The sequence below is a fragment of the Pongo abelii genome, chromosome 1 (genome assembly GCF_028885655.2).
Source record: "Pongo abelii isolate AG06213 chromosome 1, NHGRI_mPonAbe1-v2.0_pri, whole genome shotgun sequence".
Taxonomy (NCBI): domain Eukaryota; kingdom Metazoa; phylum Chordata; class Mammalia; order Primates; family Hominidae; genus Pongo; species Pongo abelii.
The window spans coordinates 226,434,122-226,461,316 of record NC_071985.2 but is presented as its reverse complement, the minus strand read 5'-3'; the positions used below and the strand labels follow the sequence as shown (position 1 = coordinate 226,461,316).

At 44.5% G+C, this 27,195-nt stretch overlaps 2 protein-coding genes and 1 long non-coding RNA gene across 15 annotated transcripts in view; 2 read left to right on the top strand and 1 right to left on the bottom strand.

Moving 5' to 3' along the window:
* Positions 1–6: 6 nt before the first annotated feature.
* Positions 7–10,196, top strand: VAMP3 (vesicle associated membrane protein 3). The gene is made up of 5 exons (XM_002811554.5): positions 7–153; positions 2,207–2,276; positions 5,916–6,074; positions 6,875–6,926; positions 8,380–10,196. Coding segments are annotated over exons 1-5 (303 nt in total). The 5' UTR covers positions 7–151; the 3' UTR covers positions 8,400–10,196.
* A 182-nt stretch (positions 10,197–10,378) lies between these two features.
* On the bottom strand, positions 10,379–12,264 carry LOC129059849 (uncharacterized). The gene is made up of 3 exons (XR_008525921.1): positions 11,905–12,264; positions 10,792–10,951; positions 10,379–10,671 (listed from the first exon to the last, which is right to left on the bottom strand). It is a non-coding gene; the product is annotated as an uncharacterized LOC129059849 (long non-coding RNA).
* A 700-nt stretch (positions 12,265–12,964) lies between these two features.
* PER3 (period circadian regulator 3) overlaps positions 12,965–27,195 on the top strand; it is a 60,858-nt gene continuing 46,627 nt past the window's right edge. For 4 of the 13 annotated variants that reach the window (XM_024231829.3, XM_054557069.2, XM_024231814.3 and 1 more), the window contains exons 1-6: positions 12,970–13,080; positions 13,337–13,688; positions 14,123–14,268; positions 15,402–15,517; positions 16,743–16,944; positions 22,687–22,738. In XM_024231829.3, the coding sequence (XP_024087597.2) occupies positions 13,561–13,688; positions 14,123–14,268; positions 15,402–15,517; positions 16,743–16,944; positions 22,687–22,738 (644 nt within the window). In that variant the 5' untranslated portion in view covers positions 12,970–13,080; positions 13,337–13,560. Of the gene's footprint in view, positions 13,081–13,336; positions 13,689–14,122; positions 14,269–15,401; positions 15,518–16,742; positions 16,945–22,686; positions 22,739–27,195 lie in introns of all 13 variants that reach the window. The other 9 variants (XM_024231853.3, XM_063720206.1, XM_024231839.3 and 6 more) reach the window with 6 other exon arrangements.

Here is a 27,195-nt window from a genome sequence, read left to right as displayed (position 1 = left end):
CGCCCACTCCCGCCGGCTCCGCCTAGTGACGTCTTTGCTCCGCGCCGCGCCGTCCCGCCCATCTCCCTGGCCTCCGGTCCCAATTTCGCTTCTCTACTGACCCTCGCTCGCCGCCGCCGCCGTCGTCGCCGCCGCCGCCGCAGCTGCCAAAATGTGAGTGACGCTACGCGACGCGGGCGGCTTCGGGCCCCGCAGGCGGCGGCTCGCGCTGGGACCGCCATACTGCCCAGTTGCCGCCGGCCGCCACCCGGACGCAGGCCGGGGCTGCGCAGGGATCCCGAGGCCTGGGGGTGGGCGGTGGCCCTTGGGTCGCGGGGCTGCAGACGGACTAGGCGGGTCCCGCGGCCATCGGGCGGACGCAGAAGGGGCAAGGGCGGGGTGGCGAGGCGCTTCCCGGAGGAAGTGAGCTGCCCGCCCGCAGCCCGCTCCTCGCGCCTTCCCCTTCTAGTCCCTGAGGTCCCTGAGAGGGACGGGGACGACAGCCCTGGTTCGGGAGCGCCCGCTCTCGGCCGGGTGCTGCGCTGGGCCCTGGAAGTTGCGAAAGAAAGGACCTCGGCCCTGTCCTGAGCCCCTATGGGCCGGGCTCCTTGCCTAGCTAGGGGCATCTGCACTGGAAAAATCACTTAACCGTGGGCCTTCGCTCTCTTAAGCGAAAGCACCTTGCAAACCCGTGCTTCCAGTGGTAAGACTCAGAGAATGCTAATGGTTAAGAATCACAAGGACTCCCTCTTCCACCTCCATTCTGCTCATTGCTCACCGTCGGAGGAAGCCCCGGGTTTCTTCCAGGAGCTGGGGACCCCCCTCGAATGTTCCTGCTGAGGCTGCTGTGCCAATAGATCACAGTGGTTAAGATCTAGATCCAAGGTACACAGGACCTGATCTAAAAACAAGCTGTCCTGCAGCCAGCTGTGTTGACTTTCTAAACCTCACTTTACTCATGTGTAAAATGGGAGTAATATTCCCTTCAGAGAGTTATGAGGGTTAAAGGAGAAAATGCATGGAAAGAGTCTAGCACCACGGCATGGTCCTTACTTACCTACCAGACATTAAACTCCGTGAGGACGGTGATGAGATCTGTTGTAGCCCTGGTCATTGACACATGACAGATGTAAAGTGACTGTTCAAACAGTCCATCAGACTGTTGTATACCAAGGCACATGCTAGGTGCTATCTAGGATACAGAGAAGGGAGTAAGAAGACCCAGGAATCTGTGATCTATTCGAGGAGGCGGGACTTCATACCTGAAAAACCAAAGTGATAATTTCCAAGTAATGGAGCCAATAATGACTTCAGAGTCAGAGTGGTTAAGAAAGATCTGCATGGGAAGAAATAAAGCCTTTGATGAAGATTTTAAAAGATGAGTACCTTCCTGGGCCGGGCGCGGTGGCTCATGCCTGTAATCCCAGCACTTTGGGAGGCCGAGGCGGACGGATCACGTGAGGTCAGGAGTTCGAGACCAGCTTGACCAACATGGTGAAACCCCATCTCTACTAAAAAATACAAAATTAGCCGGGCGTGGTGGCACATGCCTATAATCTCAGCTACTTGGGAGACTGAAGCAAGAGAATTGCTTGAACCCAGGAAGTGGAGGTTACAGTGAGCCGAGATCGCACCATTGCACTCCAGCCCGGGCAACAGGAGCGAAACTCCGTCTCTCAAAAGAGGGAAAAAAAAAAGAGTACCTTCCTAAAAGAGGAGGCATTTCTTCAACACACCTTTCCACTCACACCGCCCACTCCCTGCATCCCAGTGTTCCTGACTCTGTTTCTGTAAATTAATCTATTTTTCCATATTGGAAAAAGGGCATTCTATAACTGTTTGTAACTAGGAAAACAGTTCCTGCCGCAATGAAAAGATCAGGAGAATACTGAGTACATTCAAGCAGATGTGTGCCTTAGAACAAGTTTCAAAAAAGGACAGTAGAGCTTACCTATCGTGGGATCAGATACTTCAGGGATACAAAGTAGGTCCTACTAAACCTTAACGTTTGTCCCTTTAGTAGGTGGGACAGTCTTGGAAATTATAGAGATATTAGAAGAAATGCAATTAAAACTTTCATTCATTGCTTCGGGAAGAATTTCTTTTTCTGCTTTAGTTCTAATGTAAGAGATTGTTAACAGTGAGAGTCCCGGAGTAACATCTTTATACTTAAGAAAATGTATTTGGAATCGTAATTTACTCATGCTCCTGCCTTTACATGTTCCAGGTCTACAGGTCCAACTGCTGCCACTGGCAGTAATCGAAGACTTCAGCAGACACAAAATCAAGTAGATGAGGTATTGCTCTGAAATGTTGGAAATATGAATTTTAAACAAGTATGAGTACTCTGGAAATCTGTTTAGAAAAAGTATCATCAAAGTGTGAATGTAAAGCAAATTCTGACTGTATCATAATTGTAACAAAACTTTGCTCCCTGCTGTGCTGGAAGATCTAATCTAAGCAAAAGTCAGACTTTCTAGGTTTCATGCTTGTTTTCCTGTGATAGAAACCTGCTCATAACATTTAGCTCAGGAAAAATAAAAAATCATATGCCTAAAACATGAACATCACTGCCTGAGTGCATTCCCCAAGAACCACTTTATAACATAGGATAATACAATGTTAAGGATTAGGTCTTTAGATTGCTCAAGCCAAGACCAGTTCTTCTGATCAGATTTTTTATCAAAATGCTTTGTCTTCTTACTAATTGTCCAGCCTGAGCAAGCCTCTCTGTAGAATTCATCTCTAATGGTTGTCCATTGACACACACAAAGTAGATACTGTCAAACTCCATTAGCTCAGCAAATCTCTATTTGTAGAATTCTTGAGCTAGAGGACCTTCATCTTTTGTTCTGCGCTGTATGTGGAGAACCACAGCAAAAGATTGAGAAATTCAGACTAGTATTTCCACATTCCTAAAAGCTGTCACTGTCCGACAAATATATTTCGGTCTTTCTGCATTTAGCTGCCCTGAAAAAACAGTTAAAGTTATGTCAGATACTGTTGTTAAATAATATAGTAATGTTTTGATCTGATGGTTTTGTTCATGAACTTATACAAATTTTAGATTTTCACAGTAAGAAACCCATTGTAATTCTGTCCTGCCTGAAAATTCTGTTTACTTACAAAATCAAATTGGACTTTTTTTTTAACCAAAGGAATTTTAAGGAGAGTTTTTTTATTGAGGCAAAATTACCATAACATACAACTAAACATTTTAAACTGTATATAATTGAGTGTTATTTAGTATATTCATAATATTTTGCAGCCATTACCTCTTTCCATTTTCAAAACTTTTTCATCACCCCAGAACACCTCATACCCATTTAGTAATCATTCACTATCTCCCCTTCCTCCCATTCTCTGCTTACGTCTAATCAGCTCTCTCTTTCTGTGGATTTGCCTGTTCTGGGTGTGCCATATAAAAGGAATCATACAATATGTGGCCTTTTGCATCTGCCGCCTTTCACTTAGCACAAAGTTTTTCACTTTCATTCAAGTTGTAACGTGTTGTACCATGTTCCCTTTTACGGTTGAGTAATATTCCATTGTGTGTGTATACACAATTTGTTGAGCCATTCATTTGTTAATGAGTCTTTGAGTTGTTTCCACCTTTCAGCAATTATGAATAATGCTGTTATAAATATTCACAGGAAAGATTTTGTTTAGACATAGGCTTTCATTTCTCTTGAATATATACCTAGGAGTAGCATTGCTAGGTCATAGTAACTGTATGTTTAATTTTACGAGGAACTGCCAAATTGTTTTCCACAATAGCTGCACCATTTTATTTTCCCACCAGCAATGTCCAAGAGTTCCTGTTTCTCCACATCCTTGCCAACACTTGTTTTCCATTTTGATTATAACCATCCTACTGAGCTCTTTGGGTTTTCATTTGCGTTTCTCTAATGATTAGTAATGTTAAGCATCTTTTCATGTGCTGATTGGCCATTTGTACGTCTTTGAAGAAATGTCTGTTCAGGCTTTGCCCATTTTTTAATTGGGTTGTTTGAGTTGCGAGAGTTATGTATTCTGGATATTAAATCTTTCTTTATCAGACATGTGATTTGCAAATACTTTCTCCCATTCTGTGGCTTGTCTTTTACATTCTTTTTTATTTTATTTATTTATTTTATTTTATTTTTTTTGAGATGGAGTCTTGCTCTGTTGCCGAGGCTGGAGTGCAGTGGTGCAATCTCAGCTCACTGCAGCCTCCAAGCCCCGGGTTCAAGTGATTCTCCTGCCTCAGCGCCCAGAGTAGCTGGGATTACAGGCGCCCACCACCTTGGCCAGCTAATTTTTTGTATTTTTAGTAGAGACAGTGGTTCACCATCTTGGTCAGGCTGGTCTCAAACTCCTGATCTCAGGTGATCCACCTGCCTGGGCCTCCCAAAGTGCTGGGAATATAGGCATGAGCCACCGCACCTGGCCTGATAATGTTCTTTGATGCACAAAAGTTTTTAATTTTTATGAAGTCCAGTGTATCTGTTTTTCCTTTTGTTCTTGATTTTGGTATCTAAGAATCCACAGTCAAATCCAAAGTAATGAAGATTTACCCTTATGTTTTCTTCTAAGAGTTTTATGGCTTTAGCTCTTACACTTAGATTATTGATCCATTTTGAGTTACTTTTTGTATATAGGGTGAGGTGGGGATTCAGCTTCATTCTTTTGCATGTTGGCTCTTCAGTTGGCCCAGCACTGTTTATTGAAAAGACTGTTGGATGGCCTTGGCACTCTTGTCAAAAATCAATTGGCCATAGATGCTTGGGTTGATTTCTAGACTCTCAGTTCTATTCCATCAGTCTATATGTTTGTCCTTATGCCAGTGTCACACTGTTTTGATTACTGTAGCTTTGTAGTAAGTTTTGAAATTGGGAAGTGACTTTGGGGAGTACTGCTCCCTTAGCAATATTAAGTCTTCCAGTGTGTGAACATAGGATGTTTTCCCATTTAATGATGTCTCTTAACAATTTCTCTTAGCAATGTTTTCTAGTTTCATTGTCCAAGTCGTTCACCTTTTGGTTAAATTTATTCCTAGGTATTTTATTCTATTAGATGATATTGTAAACACAATTGTTTCCTTAATTTCCTTTTCAGATTATTTGTTGCTGGTGTATAGAAACACAACTGATTTCTATGTGTTGTTGTTGTACCCTGCAACTTTGCTGAATTTGTTAGCTCTAGCAGTTTGTTGTGGATTCTTTGGTATTTTTTATATAGAGAGAATCATCTGCAAATACAGATAGGTTTATTCTTCTTTTCCAATTTGGATGCCTTTTCTTTCTCTTGACTAATTGCTCTGTTCAGAACTTCCAGTACAGTATTGAGTGGCAGTGTGAAGTGAGCATCCTTGCCTCGTTCCTGATCTTAGGGGGGAAGTCTTTCACCATTGAGCATGATATTAGTTGTGGCTTTTCCCAAAAATGCCCTTTATCATATTAAGGAAATTCCCTTCTATCCTTAATGTGCTGATTGTTTTGATCATGAAAGAGTGAGCCCATTTTTTTTAAAGTGAAAGTTTGGCTCAAAGTAATAAAGTGCTGACCTGAAAGAACAATGTGCCTGTAGATTGTCTTTGAAGTCTCTGTGCCTCCATTTTTTTGAGACGGAGTCTCACTCTGTTGCCCAGGTTGAAGTGCAATGGCGCAATCTCACCTCACTGCAACCTCCTCCTCCTGGGTTCAAGCAAGTCTCCTGCCTCAGCCTCCTGAGTAGTTGGGATTACAAGCACCCAGCACCCCTCCTGGCTAATTTTCTTATGTTTTTAGTACTGAGACAGAGTTTCCCCATGTTGGCCAGGTTGGTCTCGAACTCCTGACCACAGGTGATCCACCCGCCTCGGCCTCCCAAAGTGCTAGGATTACAGGCGTGAGCCACCGCACCTGGCCTGTTCCTCCATTCTTTGTGCATTACTTGCTGTGATCACACTCATCTAGGTGGTGGACATAATGCGAGTTAACGTGGACAAGGTTCTGGAAAGAGACCAGAAGCTCTCTGAGTTAGACGACCGTGCAGACGCACTGCAGGCAGGCGCTTCTCAATTTGAAACGAGTGCAGCCAAGTTGAAGAGGAAATATTGGTGGAAGAATTGCAAGGTAATTATCTTTTAACTCACCTTTACATTTAAGCCCCCTTCTCCATTCTGAGAGAATTAACAGGCTACAGATAATGGACTTTCACGACTCTGGGAGGTGTGTTTGACTTCCTCCACATGGAAATGTGGGTCCACTGTGAATCCGAAACACTGACTGCGTACCCTTTCCTAGCCCCACACTAGGAATCCTCTACGTGCTGTGGCTGATCTTCAGAAGATGCAGGTAGAACAGGAATATCCAAAATCACTCACAGTCATCAGCCGCTCCCAACCCTCTACCCTAGCAGGGCCCCAAACAGATAGGAGAGGGCTGGAATTGGTCAGTTTTCTTGTAGTTCTGTGAATGGTTCCAAGGTCAAGGGAGAGAAATGCTAGAAAGCCACAGTGTGCCCAACAGAAGAGTAGAAAGCAGCTCTCCCAGGAGCACGAGCCAAAGCAGATTTTTTACAGTTAGCGTGCTGCAACCAGATCCAGATGTATCCTGTCCTCTGCCTTGTTTACAAGTGACACTTTGAGACACAGGGCAAGCTGAGCAGCCTTTCCATATGTGGAAAACTTGTATACACAAACAAATGCCTAGCTAGAGGCCACACATCATTTGAACATCTTTTAAAAAGCAGATAAGTTACCTTCAGGCCCTAATTGAGAACATTTAATTTAGGCTTTAGAAATTATGAATTACTCCAGACTGTATGCACCTAAATTTCCCTTTTAGTGACTAGACGAATATTACATGATACTCTTCAACAAGCATGTTATGTCTGCATTTGAAATGTGATATGGACATATGTTTTGTTACAGATGTGGGCAATCGGGATTACTGTTCTGGTTATCTTCATCATCATCATCATCGGTGAGTTACCCTTTTCTAAACTGATTGGAAAAGTCTTCTCCATGTGTTCACAGACCATTGATTTTGTGTACAAGAACTCAGATTAAAATTTCCCTCCGAAATGTTAGTTTTGGCTAGGTGCAGTAACTCATACCAGTAATCCCAAAGCTTTGGGAGGCCAGGAGTTTGAGACCAGCCTGGGCAATATAGCGTCTCTACAAACAATTGTTAATAATTAACCAGGCATGGTAGTGCACGCCTGTAAGTCCCAGCTACTCAGGAGGCTGAGACAGGAGGATTGCTTGAGCCCAGGAATTCAAGGCTGCAGTGAGCCATGATCATCCCACTGCACTCTAGTCTGGGTGACAGAGTGAGACCTTTTCTCAAAAAAAATAAAAGGTTCGTTTATTCCAAGGTTTTCAGTTTTCTTTAATAAATGTTTTAAGTATTTGAGTTTTGTGTAAGTCTGAGATTTGATATTAATCCTTTGAAGTTAGAGAAAATTTATTCATTTCCACTTCTTTTCTCTGAATATATTTTTTTCATATATTTCCTTTTATGTAATGTAGTGGTTAAAAGCATGGAGTACCTGTGATCCATCCTGGTTCCACCACCATCCAGCTGTATGGCCGTGGACAAGCAATTTAATATCCCTGGGTTTCTGTTTCCTCATTTGTAAAATGGGGATAATAATAGTACCTGTCTTGTTTGTTTGTTTGTTTGTTAAAGGACAGATCTGGTAAATATATAAAAATTGGCCGGGCTTGGTGGCTCACGCCTGTAATCCCAGCACTTTGGGAGGCTGAGGCGGGCAGATCACGAGGTCAGGAGATCAAGACCATCCTGGCTAACATGGTGAAACCCAGTCTCTACTAAAAATACAAAAAATTAGCCGGGCGTGGTCGCGGGCGCCTGTAGTCCCAGCTACTTGGGAGGCTGAGGCAGGAGAATGGTGTGAACCCGGGAGGCAGAGCTTGCAGTGAGCCAAGATCGTGCCACTGCACTCCAGACTAGGCGACAGAGCAAGACTCTGTCTCAAAAAAAATAAATGAACAAAATAAATAAAAATTGCTTAGGTTGGTGCCTGGCATATAATAATAAAAATAATAGCTATATAAATAAATAATATATATGTATACACAAACACACACATACAACTATTATTATATAATATTCAAACAACTCACTGCCATCTGTAGCCCCGTATATGAGAACCAAAACATGACTTCTTTGACGATAGATGGATGTTAGTGAATGTTTCCTTTTAGCAGGAAGGTACAGTTACTTGGATCCTTTTGACTCTAGTCTCCTTCCTCTAGCCCTCTATAGAATGGAGAGAAGCCAGTAGTAGGAAATCAGCCCAGTCTAATTTCTGATCACATTTAGACTGCAGCATCGGATGTTGGCTTGGGATTCACACTGGGAGACTAACCTGTTGTTTCCCCTGCCTTTTTGCATCTCTCCTCCTTCTTAGTGTGGGTTGTCTCTTCATGAAGAACCAGCGGAACTCAAAACTGCTGTTCAAGAAACCTCTTCAAGACTTTTGAATTAGAACCTGCTATATTATCAAGCTTACCTACTGTTAGCTCTAAAATTTTTTTGTGTGTTAATGTAAAGTTGAATTTCTAGGAAACGTGCCTTTGTTTTTTGATATGCACTCCAAATTAGAAGTAAGGCCGGCCCCGTCCACATTTTGCACAGTGCCTTTACAGATTTATGTGTGGGCTGATGAAGAGGTCTTCTTAAGTTCCAGAGTGCTATAATCTAGATGTAATGTTGTCACTAATTAATTGCCATTACTCCCAGTTAGTTACCCTTGTCATTCGGCATTATTTTCAGAACCACATTTTAAACCTTTGGGTAATCAGATTTCCAACTTGTGCCTTCCAGAAAAAAACACTACTGCCTAACACAAATCTGTGATAACAACAGGCTGTGCCTTATTTTGATAATTTTCTGATTACCTAGAAGAGAACCCTCTACTTTTTGTAAGCACTACTGACTGTCGCTGTATTTAAGATAAGATGCTGGTGAAGAGCTTTTGCTCTTGCATTAGATTTGAAGATGTTTACGTTGTTGTTATTGTTATATATCACTTACTAAAAATATTGTTTTAATCAGAAATAACCTCTTTAAAAATTTTTTTAAAGAACTATGGCTACGACCAAAGCTTCTATTTTGCCAAAAAGTTAAATACCGATAAAATGGCCTTAAGTGTATTCCTGACAGTTGAATTCAGAAACGTGCCAAATGGAACTCAAGGTGCCCCTTCAGAATTAAAGTCATTACCTTGTGTGTGAACCTTCTACATCTTAATAGGCCTTTCTTCCTTTTGAAAGGCTGTAGACAGTGTGGCTCCCCTTCTGATTCAGTATTTTGCACGGGGGTTACAGAAGGTTTGAGGTAGACTCTGACCATCTCATAAGAGTTTTACCCAGCAGTTGGCAGATTATCAGCTGTGGACTCCAACATGTTTCTGATAATTATGCAAGCAACAATTCTGTAGCCTCAAGTAAGACCACCTATGAACTTGATGATTATCTGGCCCAAATATGAAGATAAACTGTAACTTTTTGGAGTTTGTTTCCTATGTGTATTCACATTCTGCTTCCTAAATCAGTTTTCTAAATTATGCCAGCAATAAGGCATTGGTCGGGGTGAATGGCTCTTTTCACAGAGAGTAACCAACCAGAGACCTTTGCTTTGATACCATCAACTGCAGAGAATGCTGTTGATGGGAATGCTGGAAGCAGAAACTTTGTCCTCGGAAAAACTTTTCTTGTATGCATGAGACTCAACATCAGGATACACAGCTTAAAGATGGGAATTCAGGTATGAAAGAAAACAGGCAAGGAGGCACTGAGGGAGAAAGACACAGACTTTATCGCTCTGTGGCTCATTGTTACTGGAATATTCTAAAACTCTTGTTCACACGCTATTATGACTTATAAATTAGCAACAGTTGAGGCACACCAGGACACAGCTTCCATTTCTTTAACGTCTGTTCCCTTAACATCGCTGAAATGATTTACTGTTGAAGACATGCCTTGCGGTGTGGCCAGCTGTGAGGAGAAAGCAGCTGGCAGTGTTAGGACATTAGCCCACCCTCAGCGCAGGGTCTCTGGCTGGGGTCTGACTCTGAAACCTTGGTACTCGCCCCTTGGCCACAGTGCTCAGACCCATGTAACCCACTGGCTCCTGCATTAACGCAGAAATACCTCGCTTGTATCTGTGCACTTAGCTGGGAACTTACCCACTGTAATCACCTAAATAAAGTGTTTATAAACATGATTGTGGCACCTGTGCTCCTTGTAGAGGAATAGCTGCACCTGGTCCAAGTCCTAAAACTGCCATTCCTTGCTGCTCCCCATACCTGTCCCTTAGAAGCCCTGAAACTCTTTCCCCTTTTCTCACCAGCCCCTCTCTAGGTACTCTACCTTTTAGTACCCAGCATTTCCCCATACCCCAGTGAACAGAAGAAAACAATTCCCCTTGTGAAAAGTGCTTTTTAGTATAGTCGATGAGGAGGAAACTGGCTTTTACACAATTACCAAAATTCAGGATTTGGCTTTGGAGTTCCCTAAATAGATGGTCTTTCAAAAGTGATGTGCAGAGCTGACCCCGTACGTGGTAGACCAGATTGCTGCTGACATGGACCCTGGGACAGATGAGTCTGGATAGGTGAGGGACATCCCCAGACACATGGCTCTGTTCCTGTAGATCCTTTTTTCCTCATGAATGTATTTCCATTCCTATTGTAGAACCCCTAGGAAACAATATAATACGGGTGGAAGAGGACTTTTGCTTATGTTTACAATAGGAAAATCCAAGTCCCTTTCCCGAATTACAGGTCCCACGATGATCTGGTCCTTTCTAGTTTTCTGACCTCATGTCACCCGACTCTCCAGCTCTCTCTTCTCCAAGCAAGGTACTCCGCCAAAGTATAGCTGTTGACATTGGAGAGACTTGTGCCCATGAGACTTTCAACATCAGGGTGTGGCTTGAAGGCCAGAGTTAAGCTATGAATGAAAACAGGCAGGGAAGCCCTGAGGGAGAAACGGACCTGATAAAAGTTTGTTTCGGTTTCTCATCAGCAAGCTGACTTCTTTCCAAAGGTCTTCTGCAGGTACTTTCAGCTCTGCCGGGTCTACTTCCTCACCCGCGGCAGGCGCCTCTCATCTCAGGTTGAAATCCGCCTTCCCAGAGGCCTGCCCTGCTGATCTGACTAAGCAGGCTCTGGCCTCCCCCCTCCACCTTTCTCCCAGTTACTCTTCCTTCCAGTAGCTTGTTTTCTACACATCGCTTTAGGCTTTATGAACTTGTTTATGGGGTTGTTTGTATGGCTTTCTCAATAAAACGTCAACTCCCTGGGTGGCAGGGACTTTGGGCCACTGTTCTATCCCCTGGGATTCCAAGCGTCCCTACCCAGATCTGCACGCAATAAATGCTTGCTGAACGAATGCAGTTTGACAAAACCCAGCTTCGGAGGAGAGCAAGACAACCTAGAGTATCGCTCGGAAGAATAAGGTGATTTATTCAATACCTAACATGAACACTCACTTCACTTTTCCCCTCTTCCTTCACATACAATTTCATCCATCCAGCAAATACTGAATATTTTTTCTGTACCAGGCAGCAAAGAGGGGCGGCACTCTGCACTGTACCTTTCATTTCTAACGTGTTGAGATACTATCTAAACTGAGCTTTCAGACATTTTTTTTAAAGGGCTCTACACCTTCCTTTTCTGAAACAGTGTCTTTTACATTTGCCTTCCTCCAGTTGCCAAATGAATCTAATTTTAGGAAGTGCAGGGAAGTGTTTTAAGTTCCGCCGTCAAAATTGTGTTTCTGGGCCGGTGCAGTGGCTCACGCCAGTAATCCCAACATTTTGGGAGACCGAGGCCAGCAGATCACTGGAGCTTAGGAGTTTGAGAACAGCCTGGCTAACATAGACCATCTTTACCAAAAACACAAAAATTAACCAGGTGTGGTGGCTGCACCTGTAGTTCCAGCTACTCGGGAGGCTGAAGCAGGAAACTGGCTTGATCCCAGAAGACGGAGGTTGCAGTGAGCCGAAATCGCGCCACTGCACTCCAGCCTGGACAACAGAGCAAAACCCTGTCTCAAAAAATAAAAAATCTGTTCCTAAAAATCGGGTGGGCTTTTACCAGGGCTGCTTTATGGCCCGGTTCCTCCAAGTCCACCCCACTCACCTAAAGAGTTAGCGGAGGATAGGGGCGATTGGGGTGGGCTCGGTAGGTCACGGGCGGTGAAAACCGTGGGAACCCAGAAAGACGCCCAAAGCACGATGAGGACCGCTGCCGGCAGCCCGCCCCACCCTGGGCTCCTCCCCACACCCGCTCGGGCCGCCAGGAGCCACCTACCAACTCCAGGACCCGACCCCAGAGAGCTGGCCTGGGCCGCCCCTGCCCGCCCCCAGTCCCCGCCTCTCCCACCCTCTTCTGCCCCCGCCCTCGACACCGTCGCCCCCCCGCCCCTAGCTCCCACGTCTCTCGGCCCCCCCGCTCCCATCCGCCCCCCCGTCCCCGCCTCTCGCCCCCATCCGTCCCCATTTCCAGCCTCCCCCCGCCCCGACTCAAGCCCCCCCGACTCCGCCTCTCGCCCCTCTCTGCCCCCGCCTCTCACTCCCCTCTCCTTCTCCGCCCGCCCCTCACGTGGAGGTTGGGCCGGACCCGCCCCGCCCCACAGAGCCCGGGTCCCGCCCCCACGTGGCTGGCAGCTTCCTGGCCCTATCATTTCTGCGCTGGCTTCAGCGGCTCCGCCCCGGCGCCGTGCCAAGGGGCCGGACACTCCAGTCGCGCGGCACAAGCCTGAGGCCGCTCAGGGCCACCCCGCCCCCTGCCCGCTCGTCGGCCTGCCGGGATTGGCCGAGCGCCGGCCTCCGCCCGACACCGCGCGTTATGTAACGCGCCCCGGGGGCCCCGCCCCCTCGCCCTGGCTTATATAACCCGGGCGCACCGGCTCGCGCCCCGCCCCAGGGCCCTGCGGAGTCGGCCCCGACGGCCAATCGCGCGGCCCGGGGGCGGGGCCGGTCACGCGGCGGCGGCGGGGGGCGCGGCGCCGGCTGCTGACCGGCACGCGGCGGGCCTCGAGACTGCGCGCGGGCGGCCCAGGGGGCGAGCTGCTGTTCGCGGGGCCAAGGGCGGGGGCGGCAGGTGAGTGCGCGGCCGGGCGGGAGTTCTGGGAGCCCGCGCGCGGCAGAGGAGCCCCGTGAGCCCTGCCCTCGGTACTGGGGGCCCCCGGAACGTGGCACTTCCGAGCTACCCGCCTCCCCGGGCCCCAGCCCTCGGCGCGCGGGAAAGTTGGGGCAGGGGTGAGGACCGCGCGGTCGGGGCGCCCCAGCCAGCCGGGTCTCTGGCGTCGGACTGTCTGTTCCACTTGTCCCTTGTCACCCTTGTCTCCTCCCCCTAGGCCGGACTCCTGAAAGTCGAGCGAGCTCCGGGTTTTGGAAATGCTGGAGGGAAAAGCTCCTCGGAGATGAGCTTGACCCCCTGGCTCGTGGTGGCCGCCTGTTCTCACTAACGCCATGGCGGGGACCGGAGTGAGAAACCGGTGTCTGTCGCTTACTGCAAAGTGAGCGAGAAGCAGGCTGCGGGCCGTCCCAGCACGACGTGGAGCCCCGCGGAGACCTCGAGATGCCTCGCGGGGAAGCTCCTGGCCCTGGGAGACGGGGGGCTGAGGACGAGGCCCTGGGCGAAGAATCGGGGGAGCGGTGGAGCCCCGAGTTCCATCTGCAGAGGAAATTGGCGGACAGCAGCCACAGGTGACGTGCTGGCTTCAGGCCGAGGGCCCCATGCATTCGTTGTCCTTCTCTGGAGCAGGGAAAGGGGGACCTAAATCTTTTTATTCTTTTGTTTTCAAGCCCAGGGGAAAGTGTAAGGGGGAGACTCGGGCAATGTAGGATGAAGTGATCCGTGACACTGAAAAAAATTACCGGAGAGTATCAGGAGGGAAAAGTGGTTACAAAAGTTAGCTGAGTTGGGGCTCAAGTGGATTAAGGGAAAGTAAGTGGAGAATGTCATTCACCAGTTGCTTTGCCTCGAGTTCCCCACCTGGAGGAAGAGGGGTCACGACCACCCTGTGAACTGATGCCGGTAGAGCACTTAGAAACTTACTTGGTTTGCAGTTTGTGTTCCCTAAACCGCAAGATGCTGTTGTCTTCACAGGATGAAGTTGTAATTTTTTTTTATCTTCCAGTGAACAGCAAGATCGAAACAGAGTTTCTGAAGAACTTATCATGGTTGTCCAAGAAATGAAAAAATACTTCCCCTCGGAGAGACGCAATAAACCAAGCACTCTAGATGCCCTCAACTATGCTCTCCGCTGTGTCCACAGCGTGCAAGGTAAACAAGCCGGAGAGAAATTTGATCCTACCAATGCACCAGGACTCACACAAGCAGCCAGAGGAGTGGTCAGTGGGGTCTCAGTCAGACAAATAATTTGAGCTTTTTCTGGTGCTTTGTGGACGATGAGCAAATCTACGCCGATTCCATTCGTGTCTTAATTGTTCACATGTGAAAGACCAGGAAAACTTTATCTGTATAATAGTGTATAGTAACTATGCAATGTTTTGCTCATTTGTCGCAAGAGAGTAGAGTTTAGCATAAGCACATTTTGAAGGCTGACCTTTTAAAGAAACATTCCCTTCTATGGAAGTTATGGGAAAAAAATGTATTCCACGAAATAGTTACCTTTACATGCCGTACACATACTTTCAAAATGCGGTAATGAGGCTGGGCGCGGTGGCTCACGCCTGTAATCCCAGCACTTTGGGAGGCCGAGGCGGGCAGATCATGAGGTCAGGAGATCGAGACCATCCTGGCTAATACGGTGAAACCCCGTCTCTACTAAAAATACAAAAATTAGCCGGGTGTGGTGGCGGGCACCTGTAGTCCAGCTACTCGAGAGGCTGAGACAGGAGAATAGCGTGAACCCGGGAGGCGGAGCTTGCAGTGAGCCGAGATCGCGCCACTGCACTCCCGCCTGGGTGACACAGCGAGACTCTGTCTCTAAAAAATAATAATAATAATAATGCAGTAATGATATATCAGGAATTTACCAAACTAAAAATGAACCATTGTAAACACTTTTTCTCTCTGACATTTCAAGGAATTTCATTAAAGCCATATTCTCTTTAGCACAAACCTCAGTGCTTCATATATGATATGTTCCTGAATGATAGAGTACTGTTTCTGCTCCCCCCCAAAAAAAATTGTGTATGCATCTGAAATTTTTAGTTAGTACCTTAAATGTATCTTGCTTTCTGTGATCCAGAACATGCAGAATTCATAAAATCAAATCTTAAGTTTGCACAACTATCAGTATTTTAGGTAAAAGCAGAAAATGATCTGTTTTTGAGAAAAATGCACTGAGCTGTTCTCATCCGAAAAAAATAATCCAGCTTGATAGTGATGAAATGGTTTCCTAAAGATACTGTTGTCACTGGACTACCTGTTTATCTCCCTGTGTTTCTTAGCAAACAGTGAGTTTTTCCAGATTCTCAGTCAAAATGGAGCACCTCAGGCAGATGTGACCATGTACAGTCTTGAGGAGCTGGCCACTGTTGCTTCAGAACACACTTCCAAAAACACAGTAAGAATTCATGCATTTTGCCATATCAACCTGGGTGACTTTTCGTAAGGGCCTGCTCTAGATGTAGGTTTTTATGAAGAATAACAACGTTTCAGCAACCACAATTTGAGAGAAGCAAAGGAGGAACTGCTAAAGAGGCATGGTGTAGCTTCTCCACCCTTGCCAGAGAAAGCATCTAAAAGCAGAAGCAGCCCATTTTGTGTGCTGTGCAGTTCAGTGACTTTGGTTATGAGGTGCTTCTAGCTCCTTAGCATTCCCGAGCTCTCTTGAATTAAGAGAAAACAAAAATTACACTGCAGAGTAATTTCCTGCATCTTATTCTAATCTCCAAATTGTTAATTTCTATTTATATCATTCTTAGTTCCAATACCTACTACTTCAAGTTGTAACAACTGGATGTTATAGAACAGGTGAGTTGAGATGCTGTCATTTTTCCTAAAATTTTGGAAGAGACCTTTAGTATATCTTTTTTTAATCTCTCTTCTTGTTTGACAGAGTAATTGAGCCTCATGTTTGGTTGATGTGGTGGAGATTACTTATTTTTATGTACAGACCCCAACATAATTGTTACTTAAAGATTTTGTAATAGTGGAACATGAGCAATCCCTACTATTATAACAGTGCTTATTTTATGGACTGGTGTGTACATAGTACTGTAGGAGGTGCTATGGAGATTTTTAAAAATAGCTTAAGAAAATATTTGTCTTTTAAGATACTTAAAATAAAGCTAGAGAGGAAAGTATGCCAATGCTAGCAAACACAAACCTGCTGATTATAAATAAGTTTCATTTATGTGTAATGGAAGAAATTAGAGCAGTGATGCTTATGTAATGAGGTTTGTCAAGGACAGCTTCTTGAAGAAGGTGAATCTTCAGCGTGTCTTAAAGCATAGAATCTTCATTGATGACGAGAACACCATCCACCCAGGTGTATGGCACAGTATGCAGAGAAGTTATGTGCTATACATATGTTTAGTCTGCATAGAATAAGCTAGTATATTTTTTGGCATAGAAATCAAACCTTCAGTAGGTGAAGTGCAGGTCTTAGGAGAATATTTAAGAAGGATGTTGGAGAAAATTATTTGAGGAGTTTTGTTGCATTTGTAGGTTGTGCCTGTGTATTTTAAGATATTGATCATGTTAGAGATCCAGAAGAAATTTACCTTTCAGGGAATATTGCCAGTGAGTATCTCAATATTTGCATTTATTTTAAATGTTTTTCATAGGATACCTTTGTGGCAGTATTTTCATTTCTGTCTGGAAGGTTAGTGCACATTTCTGAACAGGCTGCTTTGATCCTGAATCGTAAGAAAGATGTCCTGGCGTCTTCTCACTTTGTTGACCTGCTTGCACCTCAAGACGTGAGGGTGTTCTATGAGCACACTGCCAGAGCTCAGCTTCCTTTCTGGAACAACTGGCCCCAAAGAGGTAACAGGACCAATGTTTAGATGTCTATCTTTCCTCATCAAGATCAGTTTCATTCTTACAGGGATAGTACGGAAATTAACATATTATTTAGAACATGCACACTATCTGGTTTTTCTTATTCCTGTTATAGAAAGTCATGTGATGAAAACAGCATTTTAAAAGCCTCTGATAACATACTCAATACATTTGTTTCCATTTTGTCACGTCTGTTTCACAGATTATATGTCAGAAATATTATTTCATTACCAGCATATTGTATAGTGGTTTAGTTGCTATGAAGGCTCTGTTTCCTTTAAGTTAAAATTAAATGTTTTTCCTCCTTCATGATTTCCTTGTATGAGAAATTTTACTTTGGAGATAAAATTCGGATCATTAGGCTGGGCATGGTGGCTCACACCTATAATCCCAGCACTTTGGGAGGTTGAGGCAGGTGGATCACCTGAGGTCAGGAGTTCCAGACCAGCCTGGCCAACATGGTGAAACCCCATCTCTACTAAAAGTACAAAAATTAGTCAGGCATGGTAGTGCATGCCTGTAATCCCAGCTACTCACGAGGTTGAGGCATGAGAAGCGCTTGAACCCGGGAGGCAGAGGTTGCAGTGAGCCAAGATCACACCTCTGCACTCCAGCCTGGGCGACAAGAGTGAAACTCTGTTTCTGAAAAAAAAAAAATTCAGATCATTAGCTCCCTTACAGTTTTTCTTGACCCTGAAACTTATGAGTCTTATTACTTTGTTTTCCTTCTGGAATGCTTTTTTTCCGAATTCAAAGATGCCTATTGCAGTTTTCTTTGTGACATTCAGTCCTGTGTGATCTTAATTTATTTCTTTTTAGTCATCTTTTATTATTTTATATTCTTCATGAAGTGTCTTTTAAAGAGCTTTTAAATATACATAAATATATGTGTGTGTGTATATATATATATATATATATATATATATATATGTCAGCCTTCTCTTTGATTCCAAGCCCTTCTCTCTAATTAAAAAAAAAATTCATTGTAGTGAAAAACACATACACTTTACCATCTGATATGGTTTGGCTGTGTCCCCACCCAAATCTCATGCTGAATTGTAACTCCCACAATTCCCATGTGTCGTGGGAGGAACCCAGTGGGAGATAATTGCATCATGAGGGCATCTTTCCCATGCTGTTCTTGTGATAGTGGATAAGTCTCATGAGATCTGATTGCTTTAAAAATGGGAGTTTCTCTACACAAGCTCTCTCTCTTTGCCTGCCGCCATCCATGTAAGATGTAACTTGCCCCTCCTTGCCTTCTGCCATGATTGTGAGGCCTCCCCAGCCATGTGGAACTGTAAGTCTATTAAACCTCTTTCTTTTGTAAATTGCCCAGTCTTGGGTATGTCTTTATCAGCAGCATGCAAATGGACCTAATACACCATCTTAATCATTTTTAGGCATTCACTCCATTGCTGTGAAAGATGTTTACATTGTTGTGAAACAGATCTCCATAACTTTTTCATCTTCATATCTGAAATTCTGTCTATTTCTAATTTTTTTACCCAGTAGTTAATTTAATGAAGGATAGCTTTGCGTGTTTCTTCTTCCAATTATAGATTGCCCCATCTTTTAAAAATATTTTTACATAAGCTCTAGAAAACATGCATGTCATCCCTGCTTGCTTCTAGCTCATCTCTTTTCCCATCTTTCAAAAATACTGATTTTATTTTTCATCCCCTTTCCTAAATATACATTTTCAACCTTTAATTGTCTGTATTTGTTTCTCTGCTTTTCTTAGCTGTTCATTCTGTAAACATTTATTTAATAATCACTGTGGGTTAAGAACTAGTCCAGATACAGATACAGCTGTGAACAGTACGTACACAATATTGTCTGCCAGGTCTTTCCCGTTTTTTCCCCAGGTATTTTTCCTTCAGCACTGCCTGTGTCTTTTCAACCTTTTTATTTTTGCTGATTACTGATTACTGGGATATTTCCCTTCTGTATTAGTCCATTCTTACGCTGCTATAAAGAACTACCTGAGACTGGGTAATTAATAAAGGAAAGAAGTTTAATTGACTCACAGTTCCACACGACTGGGGAGGCCTTGGGAAACTTACAATCGTGGCAGAAGGGGAAGCAAACATGTCTTTCTACACATGATGGCAGGAAGGAGAAGAATGGGAGCCAAGTGAAGGAGGAAGCCCGTTATAAAACCATCAGATCTCTTGAGAACTTACTATCATGAGAACAGCATGGGGGAAACTGCTCCGATGATTCAATTACCTCCCTCCTGGTTCCTCCTATCACACATGGGGGTTATGGGAACTACAATTCAAGATGAGACTTGGGTGGGGATACAGCCAAACCATATCATTCTGCTCTTAAGCCCTCCCAAATCTCGTCCTCACATTTCAAAATGCAATTATGCTTTTCCAACAGTCCCCCAAGTCTTAGCTCATTCCAGCATTAGACCAAAAGTCCAAGTCCAAAGTCTCATATGTGACAAAGCAAGTCCCTTTCACCTATGAGCCTGTAAAATCCAAAGCAAGTTAGTTACTCCTAGGTACAATAGAGGTACAGGCATTGGGTAAATACACCCGTTTCAAATGGGAGAAATTGGCCAAAACAAAGGGGCTACAGGCCCCTTGCAAGTCTGAAATCCACTGAAGCAATAATTAAATATTAAAGCTCCAAAATAATCTCCTTTGACTCCATGTCTCACAGCCAGGTCATGCTGGTGCAAGAGGTGGGCTCCTACAGCCTTGGACAGCTCTGCCCCTGTGGCTTTGCAGGGTACAGCCTCCCTTATGGCTGGTTTCATGGGCTGGTATTGAGTGTCTGTGGCTTTTCTGGGCACACAGTGCAAGCTTTCAGTGGATCTACCATTCTTAGGTCTGGAGGATGGTGGCCCTTTTTTCACAGCTCCACTAGGCAGTGCCCCAGTGAAGACTGTGTGGGCTCCGAACCCAAATTTCCCTTACACATCTGTCTTAGCAGAGGTTCTCTATGAGGGCTCCGCCCCTGTAGCAAACTTCTGCCTGGACAGCCAGGCATTTCCATACATCTTCTGAAATCTACGCAGAGGTTTCCAAACCTCAGTTCTTGTCTTCTGCAGACCTGCAGGACCAACACCATATGGAAGCTGCCAAGGAATAGGGCTTGCACCCTCTGAAGCTATGGCCTGAGCTGTACCTTGGTCCCTTTTAACCATGGCTGGAGGTGAAGCAGCTGGAATGGAGGGCACCATGTCCCAAGGCTGCACAGAGCAGTGGGGGCCTGGACAGGCCCAGAAAACCATTTTTTCCCTCGTAGGCCTCAGCCTGTGATGGGAGGGGCTGCTGTGAAGTCTCTGACATGCCCTGAAGACATTTTCCCCATTGTCTTGGTGATTAACATTTGGCTTCTTGTTACTTCTGCAAATTTCTGTAGCAGACTTGAATTTCTGCCTGGAAAATGGGGTTTTTTTTCCATTGCATCTTCAGGCTACAAATTTTCCAAGTTGTTACGCTCTGCTTCGTCTTTAATGCTTTGCTGTTTGGAAATTTCTTCCGTCAGATACCTAAATCATCTCTCTCAAGTTCAAAGTTCCACAGATCTCTAGGCCAGGAGCAAAAGTTGCCAGTCTCTTTGCATAGCAGAAGTGTCCTTTACTCCCAACAAGTTCCTCATCTCTATCTGTGACCACCTCAGCCTGCACTTCATTGTCCATATCACTATCAGCATTTTGGTCAAAGCCATTCAACAAGTCTCTAGGAAGTTCCAGACTTTCCCACATTTTCTTGTCTTCTTCTAAGCCCTCCAAACTGTTCCAGTGTCTTCCTGTTATCTAGTTGCAAAGTCACTTCCACATTTTTGGGTATCTATGGCAGCACCCCACTCTTTGCAGTACAAGTTTACTATATTAGTCCATTCTCATGCTGCTAATAAAGACATACCCAAGACTGGGTAATTTCTAAAGGAAAGAGTTTTAATTGACTCAGTTCAGCATGGCTGGGGAGGCCTCAGGAAACTTAACAATCATGGCAGAAGGGGATATGTCCTTCACGTGGCAGCAGCAAGGAGAAGCGCCAAGCAAAAGGGGGAAAAGCCTCTTATAAAACCATCAGCTCTCATGAGAACTCACTATCACGAGAACAGGATGATGGCAACCACCCCCATGATTCAGTTACCTCCCACCAGGTCCCTCCCTTGACGTGGGGATTATGGGAACTACAATTCAAGATGAGATTTGGGTGGGGACACAGCCAAACCATATCACCTTTTATGTAAAATCTTAATATGCCCTGAAATAATTCTTTTGGATCTCAAAATTCACTTAGGCTATAAGGCATGATGTAATTCTAGTTTACTCTTTATATTGTACTTTTGCCTTATGAATCTCAAAGATTGATACTCTTACTGAGAGCAGTTGGTTAATGCCACCCCCTTTATAGGCTATGCCTGCGTTACCCCCTTCAATTCTTTACTTTGAGCACATAGAACATCAAGAGGACTTAGGAAGCAATCCACTCGGCTGTTGTCAACCTCTGGTCCTGTATTAGAATATGTTTCTATTTAACATGTCTTGTACAAACCTCTTAGAAGGATCTGACCATTACTTCTTCAGAGCATGCTTTTAGAAACAAGCATCACATATTTACAGCCTAGGAATGGAAATTCATTGTGGGCTCACGTCTGCTGTCTTAGATCACATAGTCTGGCTTTCAGTGGTCCAGGACTTCTAGTGAGTGCAGTTGGAGTTCAGGTGTCTGGTGTGATGAATATAATGGTATAAGCAAACTGACCTCACAGTAGAGGCTGTTTTCTGTAGAAGATTATACCAATCTTCAGTGCTTTATTAATGCTTTCTGACTCTTCTGTGATCGTCTCTTAGAAGTATCAAGACCTGGGCTGCTTATTCAATATTTTGGTTCTTTTGGATTTTCACTGTTATGCTACCTTCAGTGTATATTTTTTGAACATCTCACAGTTTTCCATGGTTCCTGTAACTGAAGACTTCTTGTTTCAGTGAACAAATGCCCAAAAGATATTCAGGAAGCTCTAATCAGAGGAAATACATATAGTCAACAAACACTGGGCAGAAATTTCAGTCCCCTTATCTCCTAAGGCAAATTTAGACATTTCTGAATTATCACCTCATAAATCAATAAAATTGGTGCAGAAATCAATAGAATTGCTAGCAAATCATTGGCATGAGGGTTGTGAGAGAACATCAATAAAACTCTGAAGATTGGTACAGTTTTCTGGAGGTTTATCCATACACAATAAAGTCATAAAACGATTCTATCATTTAACCTAGGAACACAACTTTTTGAAATTTATCCAAAGAAAGAGGTTAAAGAAAAAAAGAAAATTATATATCATATAGCTAAGAAGCTGAAAATAGTCTGAATTCCCAGTTTTTTAGAAAGGTCCAGGCTATTACAATGGGATGGAATAGTACCACCAGAATAATTGTGTCCAGCGATCATTACATTGACCTTTGAGATGATGAACATGGGCAATTTGGGAACTATGAAAAGTAGTAAGGGGAAGAGATAAAGCCGATTCTCACTGTTATACCTGAGGCTCACGGTTCCAGTACCAGAACCAATACTAGTATTTCCCAATTCTAGTATTGTGACTGGATCTCAAAATGAAGGAAGAGGGTTCTATTTTAATCAAGGAGACCTCTCTCTTTTTTAAAAAATAGTTTGTTGTTTGGTAATGGTGCAACATTGTTTTACTGAGAAAGACCTGGCTAAGAGGGAGTGACTGACCAGGCATCTTTCTTTCTAGCAGCTGCACGGTATGAATGTGCTCCGGTGAAACCTTTTTTCTGCAGGATCCGGTAAGTATAGTGGCTCGTGGAAGCCAGCAACAGTGGATTATGCTCTGAGTTTATTTTGTAGTTAGTTTGATTCTAGTGTATTCAGCTCACTTCTGTTGCGAGATACAAAAAATAAAACTTGGTTCTTGCCACAAGGAGTTCGTATTTTGATTGAGAAGAGACATACTCATGAGAAAACTAGATAATAATGCAATAGGAGGCTGGGCACAGTGGCTCACGCCTGTAATCCTAGCACTTTGAGAGGCAGAGGCAGAGGCGGGCAGATCACAAGGCCAAGGGGTCGAGAACATCCTGGCCAACATGGTGAAACGGCGTTTCTACTAAAAACACAAAAATGAGTTAGACATGGTAGTGCACGCCTGTAGTCCCAGCTACTCAGGAGGCTGAGGCAGGAGACTAGCTTGAACCTGGGAGGTGGAGGTTGCAGTGAGCCGAGATGGCGCCGTTGCACTCCAGTGTGGCGACAGAGCGAGACTCTGTCTCAAAAAAAAAAAATAATAATAATAATAATAATGCGATAGGAAAAAAGTCTAGAAAAATAATTCTTAACTCTAGGAGCATCACTAGATGTGAAGTACACTTTAAAATGACCATTGTTTTGGGCTCTTTTTTGTTTAGCTTTTTGTTTTTCAGTCACATTTAAAATTAATTTTTGAAATTTTGACTAGCTTTAAGGAAAGCAAGAGATTTATATTTGTGAGAAGGATTTAAAAGATCTGGAGACAGTGAACCAGAAGAAAACAGATGAAAATTTTAACAGTAGTTGATTGCTGGTAGGAATTACTACTGAATTTTTTATCTTCTAAATTTGCTGCAATATATTATTAGTGTTCCTTTTATGTTATATACATAATATATGTAATATATATATTCTGTTATGTATATAAGATGACATAATAATATGTTCTTTCGTAATAAAAAGAACAAATATTTTAAAATGACATTGTGATTGCCAGTTTTAGTATTGAAGTTACTAAATGCTCAAGATGTTCAGAGAGAAGAAAAAGCCTCATGATGAAATAATCTAATATTCCAGTACTCCATGGAATTGGGGGACTTGAGCTCATCGGCTCTGGGTGCTTGGGAGGGACGGCCGGAGGAAGGGTACAGCAGTGGGAGGGGCTGTCTTGTTCCAGTGGGTCATTCACAAGTGAGTTGTATGAAGATCTTAGAACAGTTCCTGCCTCCTAATAAGTGCTATATGTGTTTCTGATGTTAATAAATATTTTGGGGTGCTTTCTCTGAGCCAGGCACTTTGTCAGTGCTGGGATCCAAACAGTTCTTGCCTCACGTACCTTAAATTCTCTGAGGAGGAGACCAATAATAAACACATATTCAAATGCCTGTGTTGGCTGGTGATAAGTTGTGTGTAGACAGTAAAGCAAAGAGCGGGAGTTCTGGGAAGTGGGAGATTGCCGTTGTATTCAGGGTGATCCAGGAACTCTTAGGAAGCCTAATTGGAAACAGCGACCAGAAGGAGGACAGGGGGTGAGCCACACCAGTATCTGAGGGGTGGCAAGTGTCTGAGAAAGTGTGTTCCAGGCAGAGGGAGCAGCAGGCGCAGAGGCCCTGGGGTGGGCCGTGCCTGGCCTGTGGGAGGAGTGACATGGAGCTGCTGTGGCCCGAGCGGAGGAAGGAACGAGGATGGAAGAAGACGGGGAAGCACGGGCCACACCACAGGGAGCAGTGACTTCTGCACGAAGTGTTTTATTTCAGTTTATCACTTGCTTATTTTCCAAACGTTTTACTTTGGGGATTTTCAAACATAACACAAGAGAAGATAATGTAATGAACTGCTACGGTCTCATCATCCAGCTTTTTAAGAACTTGAACCCTGGCCAGTCTGGCGTCTTCTCTGCCAGCACCAGTTCTTTAACCCCCTCTTCCCAGGTTACCAGGCAGCGTAGCTCAGATCTTGTCTGATTTTCTGCATCAGTATTTCAGAATGTCATTCTAAGAGACAAAGTTCTCATTCACGTTTGTGGGGTTCAAAATGGTCCCATCTTTGGCCAGTAGGAATCCCTTTGGGTTGGCCCCTGTACCCTTGTGAGAGTGCCCCATGGTCTTTGACAGCTTCCATTGTTTTAAGCATGAGACACCCCAGACTCATTTTAGACATTCCTTAACCCAGACTTGGCATCAGTCATTTCTCTAAGGATCCCTGGTTCCTTGTGGTGGGAAATGGCATTCACATTTGGAGGCCAAATCTGGGTGGTAGGGATGGTTATTGCTACAGGGTTATCATTGCTTCTAGAAATTTTCAGTGAACAGAGGTAGGAAACGTTCATTTCAGTTTCCTTTTTTTTTTTTTTTTTTTTTTTTTGAGACAGGATCTCACTGTGTCCCCCAAGCTTGAGTGCAGTGGCATGATCTCGGCTCACTGCAACCTCCGCCTCCTGGGTTCCAACAATTCTCCCACCTCCGCCTCCTGAGTAGCTGGGACTACAGGCATGCACCGCCACAGCTAATTTTTATATTGTAGAGACGGGATTTCTCCATGTTGGCCAGGCTGGTCTCGAACTCCTGACCACAAGTAATCCAACCTCCTCGGCCTCCCAAAGTGTTGGGATTACAGGCGTGAGCCACCATGCCTGGCCCAGACACAGTTTCCATTATGAAAGGCTGGTGTTGGCTGCAGTGTTGAAGATACTTTGGAGGGGGAAGAGGGGAGGCAGGGAGGGCAGTTGGAGGCTGTTACAGAGGTACAGGGTATAGGCCAGCGTTCCGTGGGGAGGTATAAATATTTGTATATTCTGGATATTTTTTACACTTGATCTTAGCCAAAAGGCCAAGAAGCAATATTCTGGATATTTTTAAAGAACAAATTGCCAGAATTTATTAATGGGTTATATTTGGATTGAGTGTGAAGTAAGAGTCAAGGATAACACCAGGAGTTTTGGGCTGGAGTTATCGTTTTTTGAGGCAGACGAAATTCTAGGAAAATCAGCTTCCTGGAGGTGGAGAGAAGGAATGTGGTGCTTAGTTTTAGGTGAGTTAAGTTTGAGATACCTGTTGAATATCCAAGTTGAGACTATGAGAATCTGGAGTTAAGGAAAACTTCCAGGCTCGAGGTAGATATTCGGGTCATCAGCGTGTAAATGGCATTTCAAACCTTTGGACTGGATGAGCCTGGAAAATGCATTCGTGGATGTGGAGGGAAGGTGGAAGGTGTGAGCATGGATGTGGGTTGGCAGCACCGGGACACAGCTCACTTCCCGATGATTCTCTTTTCTTGGTGAAATGGTAAGCAAGGTCATCAGCTGAGGGTGCAGAGTGGGAGAAGATTCTGGAGTGTGTGGTAGAAGAGAAAGAGCAAGGTGGGGCTGGGCGCGGTGGCTCAAGCCTGTAATCCCAGCACTTTGGGAGGCCAAGGTGGGCTGATCACCTGAGGTCAGGAGGTTGAGACCAGCCTGACCTACATGGTGAAACCCCATCTCTACTAAAAATACAAAAATCACCTGGGTGTGGTGGCAGGCACCTGTAATCCCAGCTTCTCGGGAGGCTGAGGCAGGAGAATCGGCTCACACCTAGGAGGTGGAGGTTGCAGTGAGCAAAGATTGTGCCATTGCACTCCAGCCTGGGCGACAGAGCAAGGCTCCGTCTTTAAAAAAGAAAAGAAAAGAAAAGAAAAAAGTGAGATGGAAGTAGGAACAGACTAGAGAATCTCTGGCAGCACTAAAGACCCCCTTAGGATTGGCAGTCACAACTTTACATGCTGGCGAGAGAGTAAACGGGTGGTTGGTAAAAGTTGGGGAGTGTGAATTCAGTCTTGGGCTTTTTGACTTCTAGGTGAAGTGGCATCTCCCAGTAGAAGCATCCGCTGGGCAGCTGCAGTGGTAACACAGGGTGATCTTTGAAGTCATCAATCAGAGCCGCCCCTGCCAAGAGGTTCTTTGTGAGGAGTGGAAAGGGGCGCGCCCTCTGGGCCAGGGACAGGGCTTGCTGAGCTCGGTTTTAGCCTCAACTTTTTCTTTCCTCCTCAGCCAGATGCCTTTATAGATGGAGCGCCTGACCTCATGCGAGGGCCCTCATCACTGAAGCTGGAGACAAAATTGGTTCTTAGAGAGTGTAGAAAGGGACGACTGAGAACTAGCCCCGGGGCATGATTGCAGGGGACCTTGTTTTCTCCCTTGTGACACCTGATGTAGATATGTGAAATGAGTCAGTTATGCTTGTCCCTCTCACAGCAGAAGGGGAAAAGTCAAACTGGGAATTCAGCGCATGGAGGACAGGAGAAAAGTCATGGAACCACTAATTCTGTTTTTACACTCACAGTAATCTAAGCCAGTTCTTTACACAACCTCTTACTCGTTGAATAATATCGAAAATTTAAGCTAACATATTCTTTCTTTTGAAAACAAACATGTTTAAACATTTTAGATGTGGGTATGTCTCTCTTGGAAATTACCAATAAAATATTTCTCCCAGCCTTGTTTCGCCATGGGCCAGTAGGGTGT

Coding starts and splice junctions, on each gene's coding strand:
- VAMP3 (XM_002811554.5), top strand. Junction 2,277..5,915: donor CACAAAATCAAGTAGATGAG/GTATTGCTCTGA, acceptor ACACTCATCTAG/GTGGTGGACATAATGCGAGT. Junction 6,927..8,379: donor CTTCATCATCATCATCATCG/GTGAGTTACCCT, acceptor CCTCCTTCTTAG/TGTGGGTTGTCTCTTCATGA.